This window comes from Oppia nitens, unplaced genomic scaffold (genome assembly GCF_028296485.1).
Source record: "Oppia nitens isolate AA-2021 unplaced genomic scaffold, nextdenovo-longstitch-racon4-pilon3 scaffold6_pilon_pilon_pilon, whole genome shotgun sequence".
Taxonomy (NCBI): Eukaryota; Metazoa; Arthropoda; class Arachnida; order Sarcoptiformes; family Oppiidae; genus Oppia; species Oppia nitens.
The window spans coordinates 4,797,501-4,821,242 of NW_026533250.1; the positions used below are offsets into that span (position 1 = coordinate 4,797,501).

Here is a 23,742-nt window from a genome sequence, read left to right on the forward strand (position 1 = left end):
AAACAGTTAAATTGGGGGAAAAACTGAGGTCTGGCCGACCGGTAACCCAACCGTCGGTACCCAAACACGCACACAATAAACGGTACAAAATACTTGGCAAACAACTAAACTAAGGCTTTCCTCAAAAATATACAAAATGTTTACTCATTAATAGCAAAATTATAATACAAATTAATTCAATACCATTAGGAAAAAACCAAAACTTATATACAATTAATTATAAAAACATTAATATACAAAAAGTATAACTTTGATCGTTGAACTGTTTGATTGTTAAACTTTAATCGTATAACTTTGACTATAATTATAACATTAAAAAAAGCTTAAACTTGTAGTCAATCTAACTTTCAGTTAAAAAGATATTTTTTGTTTATTAATAAAATTTGTTATTTACCTGTTATTGTTGTATTGATTTTTTATGTTAATAATCTTTGTTGTCTACACTTGTGTCTGATATCTAATGAACAAATACTTCGAGTCGTTTGTTACGGAGCTCTGGGACGTCCTCTTCCACGCGGTAACTGATTCGGTTCAAGTGGAGGACCAAGCGGTAGATCCTGTGGCCACGCGTCCAGACATGTCAGTAGATCATCGTGACCTCCTTGTGGTCTATCGGGCACCAGTACACTGTGTCGGTAAAGTTTTTCCAATACCGACAATAATGAATATTTTGCAAACAATCGATTTCTAGTTTCATTCAACCAATTCCTATGTTCTGCCAATTGATTTCTGATCTGTTGTTGAATATTTACCTCCAAAAACACGTGGATTGTGAACTATCGACCGTCTGAATAGTGTCTCTAAATTAATTAGTGTTGGTATAACATAGATAAGTTTGCGCATCAATTCAATATACCGTTGCTTTAGCTGATTCATGGCCTGATGTTGACCAATGTGGCCATAGATTATGATTGCCAGATGACTAAGAGAATGGGCAGTTATTATGCATTCATTTACCACTTGATTCGTATATAATGAATCTCTKATGGCCTGAGCTGTTGTTTCGTCTATAAAATACAGATGTTGTGGTTGTTGTCCCTCAGCGTTTAGGGTCATCGCCTGCGGGCCGCCATTACCACAATAACCGTACGAATGAATTGAACGCCACGGACGACCCGGTATACCGGCCGCACGTTTACCTAATGCCAAATGGGCTCCAATATTGTGATGCAGTACTCGTTGGCAACCGTATTGCATGCCTTCGACCCGTGTGTATCGTATGTTATGACCAGACATTTGTATGGCAGTGGTATTGATCTGTTGGCCGGCAATCGTTAATACCTGTGCCTGTAGATTGTCAAAGTTGACAAACGGTCGATGATTGGCTTCATTTAATATCGTCACGACTGCTAGAGGTATGCGCTGCATATCCATGTTAGCCAATACATTCAGTAGATGATTGATATCCATATTTTTTTTGTAAAAACTCTGTAACTATCTAATCAACTGATCCAGGTTTTAGGCGATTTAGTTTTTTTGTGGTTTTAATATTGTCTTATAAACTGCTAAAATATAGAAATTTACATTTTCTCAAAAAATGAAAAAAATTTTACCCAACACTAACATTATTAAACACTTTAAAATGATATCTCAATTGATTGGCTAGTACTGGACCACTCATTTTTATTTTATTGGTTTTGTCAGTAAAAAAAAACATAGTTTATCTTAAATATTACTTAAAAAATATTACTTTATATATATATATATAGATTTAAAACTTATATTTAAAAAATATTTTTGTTTTTTAATATATAACCAATCTTTTTGTCTAAATTAATATGATTTGATAGTTAACTCATTAATCTAATTATTGTTGGATAAAACAAATTTTAAAAAAATCATAATTTCGATTACATATAATTAATGGTTACAATGTTAATATAAAATATGAATAAATTTATTAATTACATATTTTCGGATAAAATTGTAGGAATTTTATTTGGGAACTTTTCTCTTTTTGGGAACCATTACAAACCCTAAATATTTTTTTTTTTTAGATAAACCTAAACTAAGTTCAACTAAAAAAACATGTAATGTAATAGTAATAAACAATTGCAAAATTATAATGCAATTCAATTGTATTGTTAATACATTATTATATTTTTGTTGGACACTTTGATTTCATACATCTATCTATGATTCAAACTTTATTTAAAAAAAAAAATTATTTTTAAATACATTGATTTCTCTCATTGATAGACATATAAGCCAATAGTATGAGTCTATATGTATTAATACTACAGTATAGTAGTCTACAATGATATAAGCCATGGGATGGGGGAGGGGTGGGGTGCGATAGGGAGACTTAAACTTTTTTAAACTTCCTACTTCCACCCCCACCCCAATCAAAATAGGTTACAGTCCCCCCCCCCGGTAACTGCCCATCTCTTGACTTTAATACATTCTCTCCCCTCCTCCCTCCCAATGTTATACCTAATAATTATTGAACCATCAAATCAATAATATAATGAAAAATTTAAATATAAATTCTTAATTTTCAATGTATTAACCAAATTAATTAATTAATTAATTAAACCAAAAAACAAGATATACTAAAATTTATTGTTTACTTGTTGTTGTTGTATTGATTTTGTTTGTTAATAATCTTTGTTGTCTACACTTGTGTCTGATATCTAATGAACAAATGCTATCGAGCTCTGGGACGTACTCTTCCTCGCGGTAATAGATTAAGTGGAATTCAAGGATAAAGCTGTATATCCTGTGGCCACGCGTCCAGACATGTCAGTAGATCATTGTGACCTCCTTGTGGTCTATCGGGCACCAGTACACTGTGTCGGTAAAGTTTTTCCAATACCGACAGTAATGAATACTTTGAAAACAATTGATTTCTGGTTTCATTCAACCAATTCCTATGTTCTGCCAATTGATTTCTGATTTGTTGTTGAATATCTCCCTCCAAATAGTTGGCAAATCGTTGCATTTCAAAGAGATAGGCCGCGAAACGGGCCAAAGCGATAAACCATTCTCTATAGACTGCCATTACATCCCATTCTTCAAACCACTGGCACAGCTGTGCGCCCATAGCACGGGTCACAAACCATAGGCGCGGTTGATTGTTATCTACATCGTGAAATTGCAATGTCATTGCCTGCCAACCATTACAACCTATAACCGGATGTGCGCCGTGTATACCGTGACTGTAGACAGGTATCAAATCGCCCGGACTATCCGTATCGTTACGATAGACCAGCAGTCCTGGTGCCCCTTCCTCACCAATCAGATAGTACGGTACGTTCAAATTGTTTGGAGGCAAATTGGCGTACGAAAACCGAATCGATTGCAGTCGTATACGGTTAGGCCCTTCATTGGTGACAACTACGTCAAACTGGTTGTGATCGCCATGATTACCGTAATCTATATCTACCTCATATACACCCTCTACCACTGGTATTGAATGGTTCAATACGCCAAAGTCATTGATCATCATTTGGCGCCAATTCAGACCAAACAGATTGTTCGGATCGTTCATTATTTGGTTACGTATCTCCATTAACCTGTCCATTGTATCCATATTGATCGGCAATACTGGCGGTAAGTTATGTGGCAATGGATCTAATGTTGGCAGCGGCGGCTCAAGCTGTTGATCGGCAATTGCACGCGGATTGTGAACTATTGACCGTTGATACATATACTCTAAATTATTTAATCTTCGTATAGCATATTCAAGTTTGTTGAGCATCTCATAGTACCTGTCCTTTACCTGATTCATGGCCTGATGGTGAGCATTGACGTCGTAGATCATGAGTCCCAGTTGACTAAGATAATGGATAGCCGTTACGCATTCATTGACCACTTGATTCGTATATAATGAATCTCTGATAGCCTGAGCCTGAGTCTCGTCCATCAGAAACAGTGCAAACAGTAGATCCTCGTGGTGTATGGTCATCGCCTGTGGACCGCTATTGCCATTGAATCCGTACGAATGAATTGAACGCCACGGACGACCCGGTATATCGGCCACACGTTTACTTAATGCCAAACCCTCTTGAAAATCGTTATTCATTACTATTTATACACCGTATTGCATGTCTTCGATCTGTGTGTATCGTATGTGATGACCAGATAGTTGTATGGGAGTGGTATTGATCTGTTGGCCGGCAATTGTTAGTTCCTGTGGCTGTATATTTTCAAAACTAAAAAATGGTCATCTTCTATCATTATCACTGCTAATGGTATGAGAGCCATATCCAGGTTAGCCAACAATCTGTATCTGATTGACGTCCATTTTTTTTTAACTTTTTTTTAGCCCTGTCTTTGTAATCAACTGTTCCAGGTTTTAGGCGTTAGTTTTTTTTTTAAAATTCGTATTTAATGCTAAAAAATTGAAATTAATATTGTTTTGTGAAAATTTTTTACCCAACAATAACATTATTATTGCTATTTTAAATTCATATCTCAAACGAGAGGGTTAGACTGGACAACTCATTAAAAAAATGATTTTTTGACCTATTTTTTAATTGTAAAAACATAATAGCAATAATATCTCATATCTCATCTGAATATATTACAGTACTGTATATTATTTATTTAAAACCTGTATTTAAAAAATGTTTATTTATTATTTTTTTAAATTGTCTAAAATTAATATAAACTTTTTTAATATATACTAAGTAATTATTTTGGCTAATTTTCACTTGGGGGAGGGGAGGTAGCAATTGATTAGATACAAGCGCTATCAAACACTATGAAAAACCTGATGAGAAACCCCCCGATCATACAATAGCTAATAAATATTAATAATTTCTATTTGTAAAAAACATTTTTTAAAATAAAAATTTTTTTTAGTCAATTGATTTTTAATGAATAAAACCTAACTGTTTATTGTTACCTTTGTTGTTGTTGTTGTTGTTATCTATACTTGTGTGACATTCCTATGAATCTATGAATCCTCTGAATTGATGACACCGTGGATTGTGTGAACTATCTGACCGTCTGAATAGTGTCTCTAAATTAATTATTGTTGGTATAAGATAGTCAAGTTTGCCCATCAATTCAATATACCGTTGCTTTAACTGATTCATGGCCTTAGTGTTGATCATTGTGGTCATAGATTATGATTGCCAGATGACTAAAAAAAATGGGCAGTTAGTATGCATTCATTTACCACTTGATTCGTATATAATGGATGGCTCTGATGGCCTGAGCTGTTGTCTGGTCTATAAAATACAGATGTTGTGGTTGTTGTCTCTCTGAGTTTAGGGTCATCGCTTGCGGACAGCTATTACCACAATAACCGTACGAATTTTTTCTACATATTTTTTTTAAAGATAAACCTAAACTTAAGTTCAACTTTAAAAAAAACATTTGATGTAATAGTAATAATTTTATGCATAATAATTATTGAACCATCAAATTAATAATATAATTAAAAATAATTAAAATAAAGATATAAATTCTTAATTTTCAAAATGTATTAACCAAATTAATTAATTTAATCAAAAAAAAAACAAGATATACTAAATTTTTTTGTTTACCTATTGTTGTTGTATTGATTTTGTGTTTCTGTTAAAAATATTTGTTGTCTACACTTATATTTGATATCTAATGAACAAATACTTGAGTTGTTTGCTAACGAACTCTGGGACGTCCTCTTCCACGCGGTAATAGATTAGGTGGAATAGGAGGACCAAGTCGTAGATCCTGTGGCCACGCGTCTAGACATGTCAGTAGATCATTGTGACCTCCTTGTGGTCTATTGGGCACCAGTACACTGTGTCGGTAAAGTTTTTCCAATACCGACAGTAATGAATACTTTGCAAACAATTGATTTCTGGTTTCATTCAACCAATTCCTATGTTCTGCCAATTGATTTCTGATTTGTTGTTGAATATCTCCCTCCAAATTGTTGGCAAATCGTTGCATTTCAAAGAGATAGGCCGCGAAACGGGCCAAAGCGATAAACCATTCTCTATAGACTGCCATTACATCCCATTCTTCAAACCACTGGCACAGCTGTGCGCCCATAGCACGGGTCACAAACCATAGGCGCGGTTGATTGTTATCTACATCGTGAAATTGCAATGTCATTGCCTGCCAACCATTACAACCTATATCCGGATGTGCGCCGTGCATACCGTGACTGTAGACMGGTATCAAATCGCCCGGACTATCCGTATCGTCACGATAGACCAACAGTCCTGGYGCTCCTTCCTCACCAATCAGATAGTACGGTACGTTCAAAAAGTCTGGAGGCAAATTGGCGTACGAAAACCGAATCGATTGCAGTCGTATGCGGTTAGGGCCTTCATTGGTAACAACTACGTCAAACTGGTTGTGATCGCCATGATTACCATAATCTATATCTACCTCATATACACCCTCTACCACTGGTATTGAATGGTTCAATAAGCCAAAGTCATTGATCATCACTTGACGCCAGTCCAGACCAAACAGATTGTTCGGATCGTTCATAATTCGGTTACGTATCTCCAGAAATCTATCCATAGTATCCATATTTATCGGTAATACTGGCGGTACGTTATGTGGCAATGCTTCTATATATAGCACCGGCGGCTGAAACTGAAATGCACGCGGATTATGAACTATTGACCGTTGATACATATACTCTAAAGTATTTAATCTCTGTATAACAAAGTCAAGTTTGTTGAACATCTCATAGTACCTGTCCTTTACCTGATTCATGGCCTGATGGTGAGCATTGCCGTCGTAGATCATAAGTCCCAGTTGACTAAGATAATGGACAGCCGTTACGCATTCATTGACCACTTGATTCGTATATAATGAATCTCTGATGGCCTGAGCCTGAGTCTCGTCTAGAAACAGTATGTACCGATGACCATCATGGTTTATGTTCGTCGCCTGTGGACCACAATTGCCATTGTATCCGTACGAATGAATTGAACGCCAGGGTCGACCAGGCGGACCGGTCGCACGTTTACCTAATGCCAAATCGTCCGTAAAATCGTTATACAATACTCGTTGGACACCGTATTGCATGCCTTCGAACCGTGTATATCGTATGTGATGACCAGATACTTGTATGGGAGTGGTATTGATCTGCTGTCCGGCAATGCTTAGTACCTGTGCCTGTATATTGTCAATGTTAAATAATTGTTCATCAACTATTACTATCACTGCTAATGGTATGAGAGCCATATCCAGGTTAGCCAACATAATCTGTATCTGATTGACGTCCATAATTTTGAACTTTTTTTAGCCCTGTCTTTGTAATCAACTGTTCGTATTTAATGCTAAAATATTGAAATTAATATTGTTTTGTGAAAATTTTTTACCCAACAATAACATTATTATTGCTATTTTAAATTCATATCTCAAACGAGAGGGTTAGACTGGACAACCCATTAAAAAAATAATTTTTGACCCATTTTTTAATTGTAAAAACATAATAGCAATAATATCTCATATCTCATCTGAATATATTACAGTATTGTATATTATTTATTTAAAACCTGTATTTAAAAAATGTTTATTTATTATTTTTTTAAATTGTCTAAAATTAATATAAACTTTTTTTATATATAATTATTTTGGCTAATTTTCACTTGGGGGAGGGGAGGTAGCAATTGATTAGATACAAGCGCTATCAAACACTATGAAAAACCTAATGAGAAACCCCCCGATCATACAATAAGCTAATAAATATTAATAATTTCTATTAGAAAAAAGCACAATTTCTATACAAAATATTTTTTTTAGTCAATTGATTTTTTAATTAATAAAACCTAACATTTTATTGTTACCTTTGCTGTTGTTGTTGTCTATACTTGTGTGACATTTCTATGAAACCTCTGAATTGATGACATCTGTAATTTGATGGACTAATTATTGAGTCGTTTGTTACGTCTTTCAGCGTCACTAGTATTTGCACGGCGTTTACCATCCGTTATATTACTACTTGTTTTTCGGGCACTTCCTGTTGTTGTTATTGCACTGGGAGCTGGAAAGCGTATTTGATTACCATTGACACCCCTACCCCTACCACCGCCAACATTTTGTTGTTGTTGTTGTGGAGCTCTGGGACGTCCTCTTGCACGCGGCAGCAAATGCTCTTCAAGTGGAGGACCAAACGGTACATTCTGTGGCCACGCGTCCAGACATGTCAACTGATCGACATGACCTGCAGCTGGTCTGTCGGGCACCAGTATACTGTGTCGGTAAAGTTTTTCCAATGTCATGAGTGTCATATACTTTAAGTAAACCTGTTGTCTGGTTTGGATCAACCAATTTCTGTGATCTGCCAATTCATCTCTGATTTGTTGTGCAATATTTCCCACTAAATCGTTAGCAAACCWTTGCATCTGAAGTAGAAGGGCCGCAAAACGGGCCAAATCTCTAATCCAGAGTCGATAGGTTAGCAAGACTTCCCATTCTTCAAACCACTGGCACAGTTGTGCGGCCATAGCACGTGTCATAAACCATACACGTTCTTCATTGTCAGCTACGTGTAACTCTAAGGTCATTGCCTGCCAGCCATTACAACCGATATCCGGATGTGCGCCGTGCGTACCGTGACTGTAGACCGGTATCAAATCGTCCGGAGTATCAGTATCGTCACGATAGACCAACAGTCCTGGTGCCCCGTCCTCACCAATCAGATAGTAGGGTACGTGCAAAATGTCTGGAGGCAAATTGGCGTATGTAAACCGAAACGATTCCAGTCGTATACGATTATTGTGTACATCATTGATCACATGTACGTCAAACAGGTTGTGATCGTTAAACAGGTTGTGATTACCGTAATCTAACTCTACCTCATGTATGCCCTCATTAAGTGTTATCGAGTGCTCCAATACGGCAAAATCATCGGTCAATATCTGATGCCAATCGGTTACAAACAGATTGTTCGGATCGTTAGCTAAATTGTTTCGTATCTCCTGAAAGATATTCATAGTTTCCAAATTGACGTGCATTGCATTCGCGACATCTGGTTCTGGCAATGGATCCATTTCTATTGGCGGCACCGGCACCTGTTGGTTGACAAATACCCGTGGATTGTGAACTACAGTCCGTTGGAAAATATACTCCATATTAGTTAGTGCCGGTATCACATAGTCTAGGTCTAGCATCGATTCAATTACCCGGTTTTTTACCTCATTCAGGTGGGCATTGTTGTGAATATTGAGATCAAATATAGTGATTCCCAGTCCACTGAGCGAAATGGCAGCTCTCATACAGTTATGTAAACTCTGATCGGTATATAATAACTCTCTGATGGCCTGAACTGTTGTCTCATTCATCATAAACAGTAGTTGTTGTCCATTTTCCTCAACTGACATCGCCTGTGGACCGCCATTGCCATTGAATCCGTACGTATGAATTGTACGCCAGGGTCGACCAGGCGGTCCGGCCACAGGTTTTCCGACTGCTAAATGGTCGACATTATCTCCCAATTGAACTCTTTGGATACCGTATTGCATGCCTTCGACCCGTGCGTATCGTATGTGATGACCAGACATTTGAATTTGATTGGCATTGATCTGTTGGCCGGCAATCGATACTACCTGTGCCTGTAGATTGTCAAAGTCGACAAACGGTCGATGGTCGTCATCATTATCAACCATAACGAGTCCAATTGGTATGAACTGATTGATTTCATCCAAATTATTATTCATCTGATTGATGTCCATATTTCTAATCTTTTTTTGTTTTGTTTTGTTGTCTCTGTTTTTGTTGTTAGCTGTTCAGGCTATTGGTCATAGTTTTTTTTTATCTTATAGTCTACTAAATATATGTGCAAATTATTATTATTTTTAAATTCAATTAATTTTTTTTAAAATTCAATTAATTTTTTTACAACAATAATATTAATTTTTAAATGATTTTTATCTCTCTCTCTCTCTCTCTCTCTCTCTCTCTCTCTCTTGAAATCGATACCCCAAACAGATTAAGCCCTAAAATACTATATAATTAGAAAAAAACTAATTTAACAAATCTTTTGTTATATATATATATAATTTGCCGATAAGTTGTTAGTTGTTTTTTATGTCTACTTTTTATTTTGTGTTTATCAACACTTATTTATGTCTGTGTTCAACATTCTTCTGGATCTTTCCTGATTATGACATAACAACTGAATTTATACTTAATTCTTACGTCGTTTGTCACGTCCCGCACCATCACTAGTGTCTGCAATATTACGTTTGCCATCCGTAGTAATACGACTACTATTTCGGACATTGCTTGTTGAACTGGTAGCTGAAGATCCAGCTTGACTACCGTTTCCAGCACCACCTCCACCACCAATATGTTGTTGTGGTTGTTGAGCTCCTCTTCCTCTACCTCTACCTCTTCCAAGCGGTAAATCTTGCGGTTCGATTGGAGGACCAAGCGGTACATTTTGTGGCCACGCGTCCAGACATCTCAGTTGATCCTGAACATTTCCGTCGTCAGGTGGATTGGGCACCAGTATGCTGTGTCGGTGAAGTTTTTCCAATACCAACAGTGCTGAATACTTTGCCAACAACTGGTCTCTGGTTTCGTTTAACCAATTTCTGTGGTCTTCTAAATCATTTCTGATCCCTTGTCGTATGTCTTCATTCAAAGTGGGGGTAAAACGTTTCATTTCAATGAGATTACTCGAGAAACGGACAAACTCGACAAACAATAATCTATAGGCTGTCATAATTTTCCATTCATCAAACCATTGGGTCAGTTGTGCGCCCATAGCACGGGTCACAAACCACAGGCGCTGTTCATTGTAGGCTATATTGTCAAACTGTAATGTCATTGCTTGCCAACCATTGCAACCGATTATCTCGTGCGAACCGTGCGTACCGTGACTGTAGACCGGTATCAAATGGCCCGGATTGTTCACATCGTCACGATAGACCAAGAATCCCGGTGCATTATTCACTAATCTTAGATAATAGGGTATATTAGCGATGTTCTGATTCAAGTCGATGTGTGTAAACCTTTCCGATGTGAGTCGGGTGCGGTCCACTTCATTGAATACCTGTACGTCAAACAAATTGATTGGTTGATTATTGTAATCCAACCGTACCTGATGCTGGCCATTCACCAATGGTATCGAGTGGTCCATTACGGCAAAATCATTGTCTAATATATGCTGCCAATCCATTCTAATATGTTGTTCGGATGATTGCCAATCATGTTGCGTAAGTCACCAAAAAAATCCATTGAATTTAAATTGATTCCGGGCATCATATGCGGTACTTCAGGAACTTCCAGTACATCGACTATAACTGGCGGTAGATCTTGATTGGCAAATACACGCGGATTGTGAACAATAGCCGACTTGAATATGACATCCAATCTGATTAGTTCATCCATTAGTCTAATCAATATAAACATCGACGTAAAGAAACTCTGTCTGATCACATGGAAGTCTGCAATATTAGGATAAAGATTATAGATTGTAATACCGATATGACTGAGCTGATGGGCAATCGTATGAAGTTGATGGTAATTAGTGGTAATTACTGACTGTTTGATGGCATCGGCTGTTCTCTCATCTACCAAAAACAGTAGTTCCCGTTCATTTTCATTTACAGTTTTTGCATGCGGACCGCCATTGCCCGAGTATCCGTACGAGTGTATTGAACGCCATGGTCGACCAGGTAGACCGATCACACGTCTTGCGACGGCCAAATTGTCGACAATAGCCTCATTTCCGACCCGTTGGATACCGTATCGCATGCCATCCACTCGTACGTGTCTGATGTGTTGGCCAGACATTTGAACGGCTGGAACTTGGATGTGTTCGTCGGCAATTGTTACTACCTGTGCCTGTAAAGTGCGATAGTTGACAAACGGATGGGCAATGTTTTCATTAGCTTCTAGATATACATAATATATTGGTAGTCTCTGGTCGATGTCAACCAATTCCGCCATCAATTCATTGTTATTCATGTCTTGTTTTTTTTGTTTTGTTTTTGTTGTCTGTCTGTCAGAAATCAAGTGGTGATAGTTTTTGTCTTTTGGATCGATTAGAATAAATGTTTTCCTAAATTTTTTTCTTTAATTTTTGAAAATTTTTTCAATAACAATGAAATTAGATCTTTAAACAGTATCTCTCTCTCTCTCTCTCTCTCTCTCTCTCTCTCTCTCTCTCTCTCTCTCTCTCTTTATTATTGTTGTTGTTGTTGTGTATCTGAAATCTTCTGGTAATAGAGTAGATGTCTAAATGTTTGCGTAAATTATTATTATTTTTTTCGTTATTTTTTAATTTTATTGAAAAATTTTGGCTTCGCTTACATAATAGAGAGAGGGTTTCGTTTTTAACATTGTTTTCGCCTATAATATAACAATGTATTAAATGCATTGATTAAACTATTAATATATTTCACGTTAAATAAGTTTCAATTTTAATTTAATTATATTATAAGTCATGAATCAAACATATCATGGCTCTTATACACCATTAACCTAACCTCACACATACCACACCCTACAGCAACAACAACAACAATCTCTTGTTATTTGTGTTTTTAAGTACTTTTTATTTTTGTTGTCAACACTTGTGTCACATATCTAATGTAAATCCTATTATATTTTCTCAATGACATAACCACTGAATTAGCACTAATTTTTATGTCGTTTGTCACGTCCCGCACCATCACTAGTGTCAGCAATGCGTTTGCCAGTTCCAGCACTAGAAGGTGAAGATCCTACTTGATTATCACTTCCACCATCACTAGGTTCTTGTGGTTCTTGTGGTTCTTGTGGTTGTTGAGCTCCTCTTCCTCTTCCTCTTCCTCTACCTCTACCTCTTCCTCTACCTCTCCCTCTTCCTATTCCAGGCGGTATATGTTGCGGTGCTATTGGAGGACCAAGCGGTACATTTTGTGGCCACGCGTCCAGACATCTCAGTTGATCCTGAACATTTTTGTCGTCAGGTGGGTTGGGAACCAGTATGCTGTGTCGGTGAAGTTTTTCCAACACCAACAGTGCTGAATACTTTGCCAACAACTGGTCTCTGGTTTGGTTAAACCAATTTCTATGGTCTTCTAAAATATTTCTGACCTCTTGTTGCACATTGACATCATTCAAATAGTAGGAAAACCGTTGCATTTCAAAGAGATGGGCCGTGAAACGGGCCAACTCGACCATATAATATCTATAGATTGGCATGACTTCCCACTGATCAAACCATTGGGTCAGTTCTGCGCCCATAACACGGGTCACAAACCACAGGCGCTCTTCATAGTCAGCTATATTCTGAAACTGTAATGTCATTGCTTGCCAACCATTGCAACCGATTATCTCGTGTGAACCGTGCGTACCGTGACTGTAGACTGGTATCAAATGGCCCGGATTGTCCGCATCTTCACGATAGGCCAAGAATCCCGGTGCTATATTCACAAATTTTAGATAATAGGGTATATTAGCGATATTCTGATTCAAGTCGATGTGTGTAAACCTTTCCGATGTGAGTCGGGTGCGGTCCACTTCATTGAATACCTGTACGTCAAACAAATTGATTGGTTGATTATTGTAATCCAACCGTACCTGATACTGGCCATTCACCAATGGTATCGAGTGCTCCATTACGGCAAAGTCATTGTCTAATATATGCTGCCAATCCCTACCAAATATGTTGTTCGGGTGATTGACTATCTCGTTGCGGAAATTAGCTAAATAATTCAGAGTCTCCATATTGACGCCTTCCAACATAAACGGCACTACAGGATCTTCAAGTGTCTGGACTATTACTGGCGGTAGACCTTCATTGGCTAATACACGCGGATTGTGAACAACAGCCGCTTTGAAGATATAATCCAAATCGTTTAATACATTCATTAGATCGTTCAATACATACATCATCTTAAAGAAACTTCGTTTGACTTGATTGCTGACCTGATTGGGATTGTTTTGATTGAGATTATAGATTGTAATACCGATAAGACTGAGCTGATGGGCAATTGTATGGATTTGGTGGTGATTAGTGGTTATTACTGACTGTTTGATACAACTGGCTGTTGTTTCGTCTAACAAATATAGTAGTTCCCCTCCTGGTCGATTTACGGTTGTTACCTGCGGGCCGCCATTGCCCGAGTATCCGTACGAGTGTATTGAACGCCATTGTCGACGAAGTGGACCGACCACACGTTTTGCGACGGCCAAATTGTCGACTAAAGCATCATTTCCAACCCGTTGGATACCGTATCGCATGCCATCCACTCTTACGTTTCTGATGTGCTGGCCAGACATATGAACGGCTTGAACTTGGATCTGTACGTCGGCAATGGTTACTACCTGTGCCTGTAAAGTGCGATAGTTGACAAACGGATGGGCAATGTTTTCATTAGCTTCTAGATATACATAATCTTCTGGTATGCTATCATTGACGTCAGCCAATTCCTCCATCAACTCATCGTTATCCATGTCTTGTTTTTTTTGTTTTGTTTTTGTTGTCTGTCTGTCCGAAATCAAGTGGTGATAGTTTTTGTCTTTTCGATCGATCGATTAGATCTAAATGTTTTCCTAAATTTTTTTTTCTTTTATTTTTTGTAAAAATAATTTTTTTTGTTGAAAAATTTTCAATAACAATGACATTAGATCTTTAAACAGTCTCTCTCTCTCTCTCTCTCTCTCTCTCTCTCTCTCTCTCTCTCTCTCTCTCTCTCTGTCTCTCTCTCTCTCTCTCTCTCTCTTTCTCTCTCTCTCTCCCATCGGTTTTCACGCGGGTTTTAAAAATATAGATTAAAACTGCATGAGATTTATATTATAAAAAACATTACTTTATATCTATGGTAGGTTGGATGGGTTGTTGGGAGGATTAGGAAGGGGTGTGTATGTGTGTGATGTAGGAAAGGTAGGTAAAAATTGTTAGATTGTTTTTAATTAATTCTATTTGTTTTAACTAAAACTATGAAAAACCCCGATTAACTTCTATTGGATTTTAATGAATAATTCAAAAATACATTTTGTTAAATAAATATGTATTTTATTTATCAATCTTTGGAAACACTGTTCGGCCGACTGGCGAAACCTTTCGTTTGACACGATTTCGCGGATCACTGGCCGACAATTCAGGACAATTGCAATCTTTCATTAGTGCAATCATAACATCCATATAAGTGTCCATTATCTCCGATCGGGCGGCACTAGACGGGTGTGTAGAAAACATGTTTGACCACTTTTGTCGCTCGAGTTCAGCCATTTTCATCCAGAAAGCGCTGCCCTCGCGCACGTCGTAACACGTTTTTGCCGACAAAATCAGTCCAATTAAGTCGGCCTCAGCTTCAATGAGCCGCCGACGGGGCAGCAATAGACTGGTCTTCACTATCACCGAACAGACAACAGTGGCCATCAATGCCCGCAACGGTCGWAAACGCAGCCAAAACACAAACGTTGCTATAGTTTGAAACAAATCAGTCAAAACCTCTTGAGTTAACTGTAATAAACAAAACAAAACAAAAAAGTTTCAAAAAATTTTGGGTTTTATGTAATCATTACTAATATATATATACAGTAGACATATAATTACTTACCACTTCATTGCCGTGACCTAACAGCGCGTGGGACAACTCATGCGCCAAAACGGTACCCAATTGGTGATCATTATCGCACAGTTTGATAAGACCCGTGTAGACAAATATCTGTCCCGACGGCAGCACAAAAGCRTTGCGTATGTTTCTATCGTCGATCACATAAACAGACCAATCTTTTTCCCGTATTTCGGCAAACTCTTTGTTTGACTCCAATAGTTGGCCAACTATTTCCTTCACCCGTTTGCTATATTTATGATTGACTGATAAGATCTTGTCTTTGTAGGCGTTGGTCAACACTTTAAACAGCAATTGACTGATCTCTTCGTAGGTCTTATTGTCGAACACTACATGCCGTTGACGGCCAGTGACCGGTGTTTTGTTGCCATAGCGTTCGGATATGGCGTACAGAGTGGCTAACAAAGCGGCCGTCAATGATGCGACCAGAAGTCTATTGCGACCGATGATATACTTGAACCCTACACTGTCAATCTGCCAATATCTATTAGCCAGTCGACCGCCAACCAGGCCAACCAACGGTGCCATTTGACTCAACAACAATAAATTAACAGTTGTCGAGTAGTAGGTCCTACCAGTAGTAGTAGTAGTAGTTGTGGGCAATTGTATGCATGTATTTGTCGCCCAATTAGTTTGTTTTAGACTATTTCTATTAAATAATGATAATTGTGAACATTTTACTGATTGGTTTTGTTTTGCTAATCTAATAGTCAATATTGATATATTTCTATTAATAAAATTCATTCAATATCTTTTATTTTTTATTGATATTTTGATGATTATAATAATTTTATTAATTTAATGTCTAAATTATTTTTTTTAAAAAAAGTTATATTACCACAAAAAAATCATATTTAAATCTTAGTTATTTCGCGCGATTTTATTTTATTGTAAAAATTTTTTTTAACTAAATTTATTACTAATTAGATTTTTTAATTATTATTAGTAAAAATAACCAATTATCATTATCATCAATTACTTCATCAATTAGTTGAAAATTAGGCTTAAATCTAGATTATAGACAGCCAGCAAAAAGTATTGTATTTTATGCAGTTATACATATAAAAAATGTTAGTTTTATTACTTAATTATTATTTAGTTACGGTTAGTTTGGGTGGGTGTGAGGTTAGGAAGTGGTTGGATGGGTGGGGATGGGTTTGGGGCAAATAATTTTCTACTGGCTGTTTATAATATAGATTTGTTCGGAAAATTATTTTATTATTTAATCTTTATTACCTTACAATATGTTTAAATAAAAATAACAATTAATGATTTTTTTGTTATAAAATTTAATTTTTAAGGAATATATATATATATAATTACTATTATGTCTAAAATAAGATGAGTGGCAGAGGACGGGCATGGAATCCAAACTTACCGGTGATAGAGGAGGAGGAGGAAGAAAAAGGGGAGGAAAGTAATGATGAAAAGCAGTTAGTGAGATCTAATGCCGGTGCTGTCATTCAGCCAGTAATAGACTCAGTGGTGGTACCGATATGTCCTATATGTCACCGGTCGGGTGCTGCTAGCAATCCGTTGATACAGCCCTGTAGGTGTCAACCTGGTTATCACGAACACTGTACAAACTTGGCCATACTGACACCAATAAGTACGGCACCGAATCCGTGTGGCCAGTGTGGCCAACCGCTCGAACACCCGAATCTCCATATAAGATACCAGTGGCGACCCGAAGACCTACTGGTGCCCAGATATTTTGCCGGCTGGCTTTGCGCAACTATTGCAGCCTATTTCGTACACGACGTCCAATGGGATGAACACAGCGATGGAGACATAGTTGAACCCATATGTCTGGCATTGTTACAGATGGCCAGCATTGCCGCAAGTAGTCAGTTCGGTAAGTATTATTTTGATCCCGATTGGCCACCGCCGCCAAACCGGAACACAGCTATCATGACCTTTCGTGACTATAATCCAGTGACACAACTACGCGAACCGGGTCGGCACTATCGAATGGATCTGATGGATGAACAACGAGCCTACAATGTCCGACGCCAGCAATTGGCTGACCAACTGAGCCGCGAACAGACGATAGTCGATAACATTCAAAACGAAATTATCGGTGAGTTTGGTGTAGAAGATGTCGATCAGGTGACTAACGAACTGTTTGATTTCAGTCACCTGACTGTCCAACAACGGGATCGACTGAGGATACTATTGGAACAGTTGGATCAGTCATATCGGCGACAAAGACAACTTCATCAACAGTTGTAGGAGTATTGTACTGTTTTTATAGAGTCAGGTATACCGGTATAACTTATATCACTTATTCAATAGTAATTATATAACAGATTGATTCAAAACAGGGATTCAAATATTTTTTTCTTAAAAAAAGGTAATTAAAAAAAACTTTGAAATACTAATTGATAGCAAATGATTATTGTTTTAATTATTTATTTATTGTACAGTAAATATTGGGATTATTTTTGCAAATAAATTATATGCATCTAAGTTAACTACTTAAAAAAAAATTAAACACAATTATATAAATAAAATTTTGCCATTTATTAAATGGCAATCTAATAGCTATTATTTAAAAAAAGTGTAATCATTAACTATAATCACTGTCTGTTTGATAACAGTTTTGTATTAACGATAATGAGTTTTTGCTTAAATTTTTATAATATTTTTGTGCAATTAATTTATTATTACTATTGATTGAATCAGTTATCTTGAGTTCTTGAGATTTACTACTAGTATTATCTTCGGAAGACTTTTTTATTGTTGTTGTTGTTGTCCACCATTTCTTTGTATTACCACTTGATTTGCTACTAATTTGTCGATGACTTTCAGATGACAACGATGACGACGATAACAACTTATCTAAATCATCAAAATATTTGTTTTTTATGACATCATCTTCTTTTGCTGACATCGACATCGACTGAGGCGAAAATGAAGACAACATGTTTGGTGTATCAAAACTTTTATTGTCTTCCTCAGTGTTGTTTAGTTCATCAGTAATTAGTTTGTTGTCTTGTTTTCTGGCCATCAAATCAGTTAAAACATGCGAATCAATAATCTGTGAAACACGACGTCTAATATTGTTCATCAAATGATGCGAATCGGTTGTTCCGACCACTACTTCTTCTTCTTTATCGTCATCATCGCTGATATCCGTCTCTTTAAACACTTGTTGTTGACGTCTTCTATTATAAACAATTTCTGGCAGCGAAACACTTCTGGCGGCTCTTGTCTTTAGATCAGTTAATCCCTTGAATAAGAGCTCGTATTCACTGTTGTTGTTGTTATTGCTTTTGTTGGTGTCGTTGTCGTCGTCTTTGACAACAGTAATCCCTTTAGGCTTTTCTCTGGTAACTGGTTTTACAGCTTTGGCTGACTTTAAATCTCTGATTTTACTATTAGTATTATGATTACCTCCTCCTCCTCCTCCTCCTATTGACTTCCCTTTTATTATTGGCAATGAATTTGTTGAATACTTAGCATCTTTAGTATGCCTTTTATTAGTATTATTATTATTGTTTCCATTACTTCTGCTTCTTAATGTATTTGCATTATTTATAGCCACAGTTGGCCTCAATTTAAATGAATGCCTATATATGACATCCTCTTTCAGTTGACAATCAGCGCCAGTAGTCTTATTGTTGAATAGATTTTGTTTGCAAACTAATAGCCACTTTTCGTATGACATTTTGTTGGATTTAAACTTTAATAACACAATAAAAGTAAAATAATAATTGTATTTATTAATACTTAAGCAATATTATTACTTTAACTAAAATCACATTAACAAATACAGTATAATATCATATATTTATATTGTATTTTCAGAAAGTGAAACTTTCTGGAAATATCTTTACAGTTGTTGTTAGCAAATCACTGATAATCACATTATGAATATTTTTATTTAAAAAAAAAATATCTGTCAATAATACATTGTATATTGTATATAAACTGTATATTTATATATGTGTGATAATTATCCTATTGATGATGATGTGTACATAATTTTTTTGAAAAGTTAAAAGTTTCCCACAGTTTTATTTTTTTAATAATTTATATAAAATACACACACAATGAATGAAAAATATGAACACACAAATTGTTTTTAATAATCAAATTATTAGGCATTAAATTTATACAATAGAGAGTGTGTGTAAGAGAGAGAGCACAGTTAGTTATATGGTTGGGACGGGCATTGGGGTCTCTCATCAGAAAATACTCATTTCATACCAAATGTTACCCATTATGTCTGTCTGTCTGTCACTCAATCTCTCTTATGGGCCATAAATAGCAAAATTATTACTATTATTATGGCTATCATATAAATTATTATTATTATTACTTTTCACTATTATCATTGATCAAAGAGCACTTGCGATTTAAACTTTTTTTTGTGTGTATATAAAGTTATTAAAGTTAAGCACATGTATATCATCATCATCAAGGGTATGGGTACACACAAAAACACCCCCTCACCAAATACCTCTCTCTATTGTTATTATTGTATATATATATCATGAAAAATATTCAAAATGTTAAATATTAGTTTGCAATATACTGTTTGTATTGTATTATTATTTTAATATTTCAATTGTGTTTTTGTATTATTATTATTATTATTATTGTTATACCACTCGACGATTGCTATGGTATCGGCGATGGTTTCGATGGCAATCGAAAGATGAGATGAGAGGGCCTGCCGTGAGAACCGGTATCAAGGATTGGCTCGTTTGGGGATTTCATAATACGACTACTACTACTACTACTATGATGCCGGCGCGCACATACCATACATACACACAGAGGAATACTGTAGAGACAGACTCTATAAAAAAAATAAAATTATTGAACGCAAGGTGTATTGGTTTGGTATGTTTGGCATTCCCTGTAAGCGCCAACACCGGGAACCCACCACCACTTCTCACAATACAACTGGTGTGTGTATGTGTGTGTGTGGCGTTGGGGTGAATAAGGGCTGATAGCCATCAGCAAAGAGAGAGAGAGAGAGAGGGTATAGCTTCACAAACCATAAGCCATGCGCTCCCATTAAAACAGTCTCCCAGTGCTCACTCTAACTCTGGGCACTCACTCACTAACTAACAGTGCAATTCTGGTGGTGTAAAACAACTTGTATTATAAACTTTATGCTTAAAAGCGATTGGTTTTTCTTCTTTTAATAATAAAAAAAAACTTATGTAACACTGTTTTGAATAGTTTGGTCGTAAACATCACAGAAAACAAGTGTATTCACACACACATACAGAGTGTTGTTGTTATTGAGTGTATATTTTTCAGTGAAATACAGTATTGAAAAAAACTACTATTAAAGTTATGTTCAAAAAAAGCCTTAAGTAATGTTAATCTCTATTCAACTTTTGAAAAGCCAATGCACTTAGTTTTCTTGAATCTTTTACATTACATAAACGGTATATATATATTTGAAATACATTTATATACAGTATATATATATAATGTATATAAAGTTTGGAAATTTTATTGACAACAAAAAATTTATGTTTAAAATTTTAAGTTGTATTCAATAAACTAATATATATTTAAACTAAAGTTTTATTTTATTTTTTGTTGTTGGTTTGAAAATGCTATGCAAATGTCTGATTATTAATAAACATGAAATAAAATCAATAAAACAAGTGATAAACTATTAAAAAAAACTATATTTATATTATATACTGTCGTTATATACAGTTTATGTGTGTGTAATTTCATATGAAATCAGATATTCAAGTGAAATGTAATCCACATTTTGTTGATAACTTACAATATAGAAAAAAACTAACAATATATTGTATAAATAAATATTAAATGATTTCAAATTGTATGTATATATTAATATACAGTATATATATATACGAAACATGAAGTGCTTCAAGATTTTATGCATTTAATATTATTATTATTACAAATATTTATCATATATTTATACTAAAAATATATACAGTACTGTATATATATATATAAACAACTTTTTTCCATTTCAAACTGCAAAATCATCGGCTCATCAACCAGTGCCTGGTTTTTGTTGTTAGTTGTAGTTGTGCTCCGGGTTTATATATATATATATATATACAAAATGCAGATGTATTACTGTAATATCATATATAAGATACCAGTGCTATAATAAAATTGCTGTTGCAGTGCATATACACATAAAGCACATCTCATGTGCGACCTCTTGACCCGCAAGTGCGACCCAACCCACTATCCGAGGCCCATCACGGAGCTGTGTGTGTATATATATATATAATGACTATACAGTCAGCTCAGGGATTTTAAATGCCAGACACCAGTCTATATAATCATCTTTTATCTTATTTTTTTTGTTTCTATAGCTTTCAGGCTTTCCAGCCTTAAGAAGAAACCTATACATACATTGACTGTATATGAAGATTGCTTTTATTTTTTTGTTTTGTTTGGCTTAGTTTTGCGAACCTATCCTTTAACTTAAAAAATGGGACGAACTTATTATCTCCCATTCCTCTGTGCTGGTGGTGTTGATAATGTCTATACAAAATAATAATGCAATACAATGTTGTAAAAGTTATTTGCAGTCTGTGGCTGCACTGGTAGTTTGTGTGGCTTATTGTTTATAGAAACACACACACAATGATAACTGATTTTTTAAAATAAAACATTTTATTTATTTATTTTTTTGGTGTTTCACTGTCTGAATAAAACAACAACAAAAGTATTGTCAATGTCATCCACAATAATGTATAACAATCAGAAAGTCTATAAATTAATAGTAGCCCTGTGCTCGACAGTGTGTCTCTATGTGCTGCTCATAGGCTATTCATCGCCTTATTCATCCCAGTCCTCTCCATACGATCGCACATCGCTTATCTATGAGTTTAATAAGTTTGGGAAACAGGTGTTTGCCTATAGCGGTGGTGATGCCGACAACTCTGACAATGACAGCACCGGCATCACCACTGATGGCACAAATATAGTCATCCATCAGCCGAGCGTGTCGTCAATTCGGTGATAAACATGTGTTTAGCAATAATAATGATAGTGTGATACAAACTATTCATAGACATGATATGCTAAGTAAGCGATCGACAGTAAATAATAGTAATAATAATAATAATAATACTTTTAATAATTGTGATATCAATATTGCAATGATTTTTACATTAACACAAAGTGATAATAATAATAATGATAATTCAAATCAAAATCAATTAATATGCAAAAAACTTTATCGTAGCCTAACAACAATGGCTAAACATTTAGATAATAATAATAATAATAAGACTAATCGTCAAAACATTTGTGTAAATATAATTAGCGATAAATTTAGCAAAACTCGTGCAAAATCTCTATTGAAATATATTGCAAATAAAATACCAAATTATAAGAGATTTAATAAAATCTTGTTTCACGACATCAATAAAGTTAACAAACAAATTGAACACTTGTTGCCGACACTTAAAAAACATTTTACTTACAATTCAAACAGCTATTATAGTCGTTCGCTATTTTTTACATCACTGGCCGCGCACCGGTACTTTGCCGACATAGACAAACTGATATTCCTCGACATTGACATCCAATTTAATGATAACATTGAAAAACTTTACGGACAGTTCAGTGAGTTTAGCGACGATGCRCTGATAGGCATAGCCTACGAACAACAGCCCGTCTATTGGCATATAATGCATGAATACCGGAGAAAAGTACACAACAAAACTGATTTAGGATCGCCGCCGCCAAACGGTTGGCCCGGTTTTAATAGCGGTGTACTACTAATGAATTTACAGCGAATGCGTGTTTCAAAACTTTTCAACGACCAGTTGTTGTCCACGAAATTTGTGGACAATATCTGTCAAAAGTACTACTTTGGCGGCCATTTAGGCGATCAAGACTTCTATACCGTCACTAGTTTTGACTACCGATACCTGTTTCATGTCCTGCCCTGCAATTGGAACCGACAGCTGTGTCAGTGGTGGCGATATCACGGCTATCGCGATATATTTGATTTGTATTTTAAATGTGATTTGAAGATCAAATTATTTCACGGCAACTGTAACTCTGGTTTGCCATCAATTTAAATGCAAATATCATATACTGTATTAAAATTCATGTATTTTATGAATAGTAATAATAATAATAATGTTTATAGACTTTTATGTCTCATAATTTGTAAATAGAAATTATTTTTGTTTACTGTATAAATTGTATTTAATTAAAAAGCTTTATCATTGATTATACCAAACATACTGTATATTACCTTTTTAAAAATTTATAGTTAAATTAAAATATTAATACA

General features: G+C 35.6%; 3 protein-coding genes across 3 annotated transcripts; 1 reads left to right on the top strand and 2 right to left on the bottom strand.

The window, feature by feature from the left end:
* Positions 1–14,908: 14,908 nt before the first annotated feature.
* LOC128962756 (metalloendopeptidase OMA1, mitochondrial-like) lies at positions 14,909–16,148 on the bottom strand. The gene is made up of 2 exons (XM_054309157.1): positions 15,456–16,148; positions 14,909–15,358 (listed from the first exon to the last, which is right to left on the bottom strand). Exons 1-2 carry the CDS (start codon positions 15,996–15,998, stop codon positions 14,909–14,911), a joined length of 993 nt encoding a protein of 330 aa, XP_054165132.1. The 5' UTR covers positions 15,999–16,148.
* A 1,891-nt stretch (positions 16,149–18,039) lies between these two features.
* On the bottom strand, positions 18,040–19,140 carry LOC128962757 (putative uncharacterized protein DDB_G0282129). The gene is made up of 2 exons (XM_054309158.1): positions 18,141–19,140; positions 18,040–18,056 (listed from the first exon to the last, which is right to left on the bottom strand). The coding sequence occupies exons 1-2, from the start codon at positions 19,138–19,140 to the stop codon at positions 18,040–18,042; spliced, it is 1,017 nt and encodes a 338-aa protein (XP_054165133.1).
* Positions 19,141–22,690: 3,550 nt separating this feature from the next.
* On the top strand, positions 22,691–23,525 carry LOC128962758 (xyloside xylosyltransferase 1-like). Its single transcript, XM_054309159.1, has one exon. The coding sequence runs from the start codon at positions 22,691–22,693 to the stop codon at positions 23,522–23,524; it is 834 nt and encodes a 277-aa protein (XP_054165134.1). The 3' UTR covers position 23,525.
* Positions 23,526–23,742: the final 217 nt, after the last annotated feature.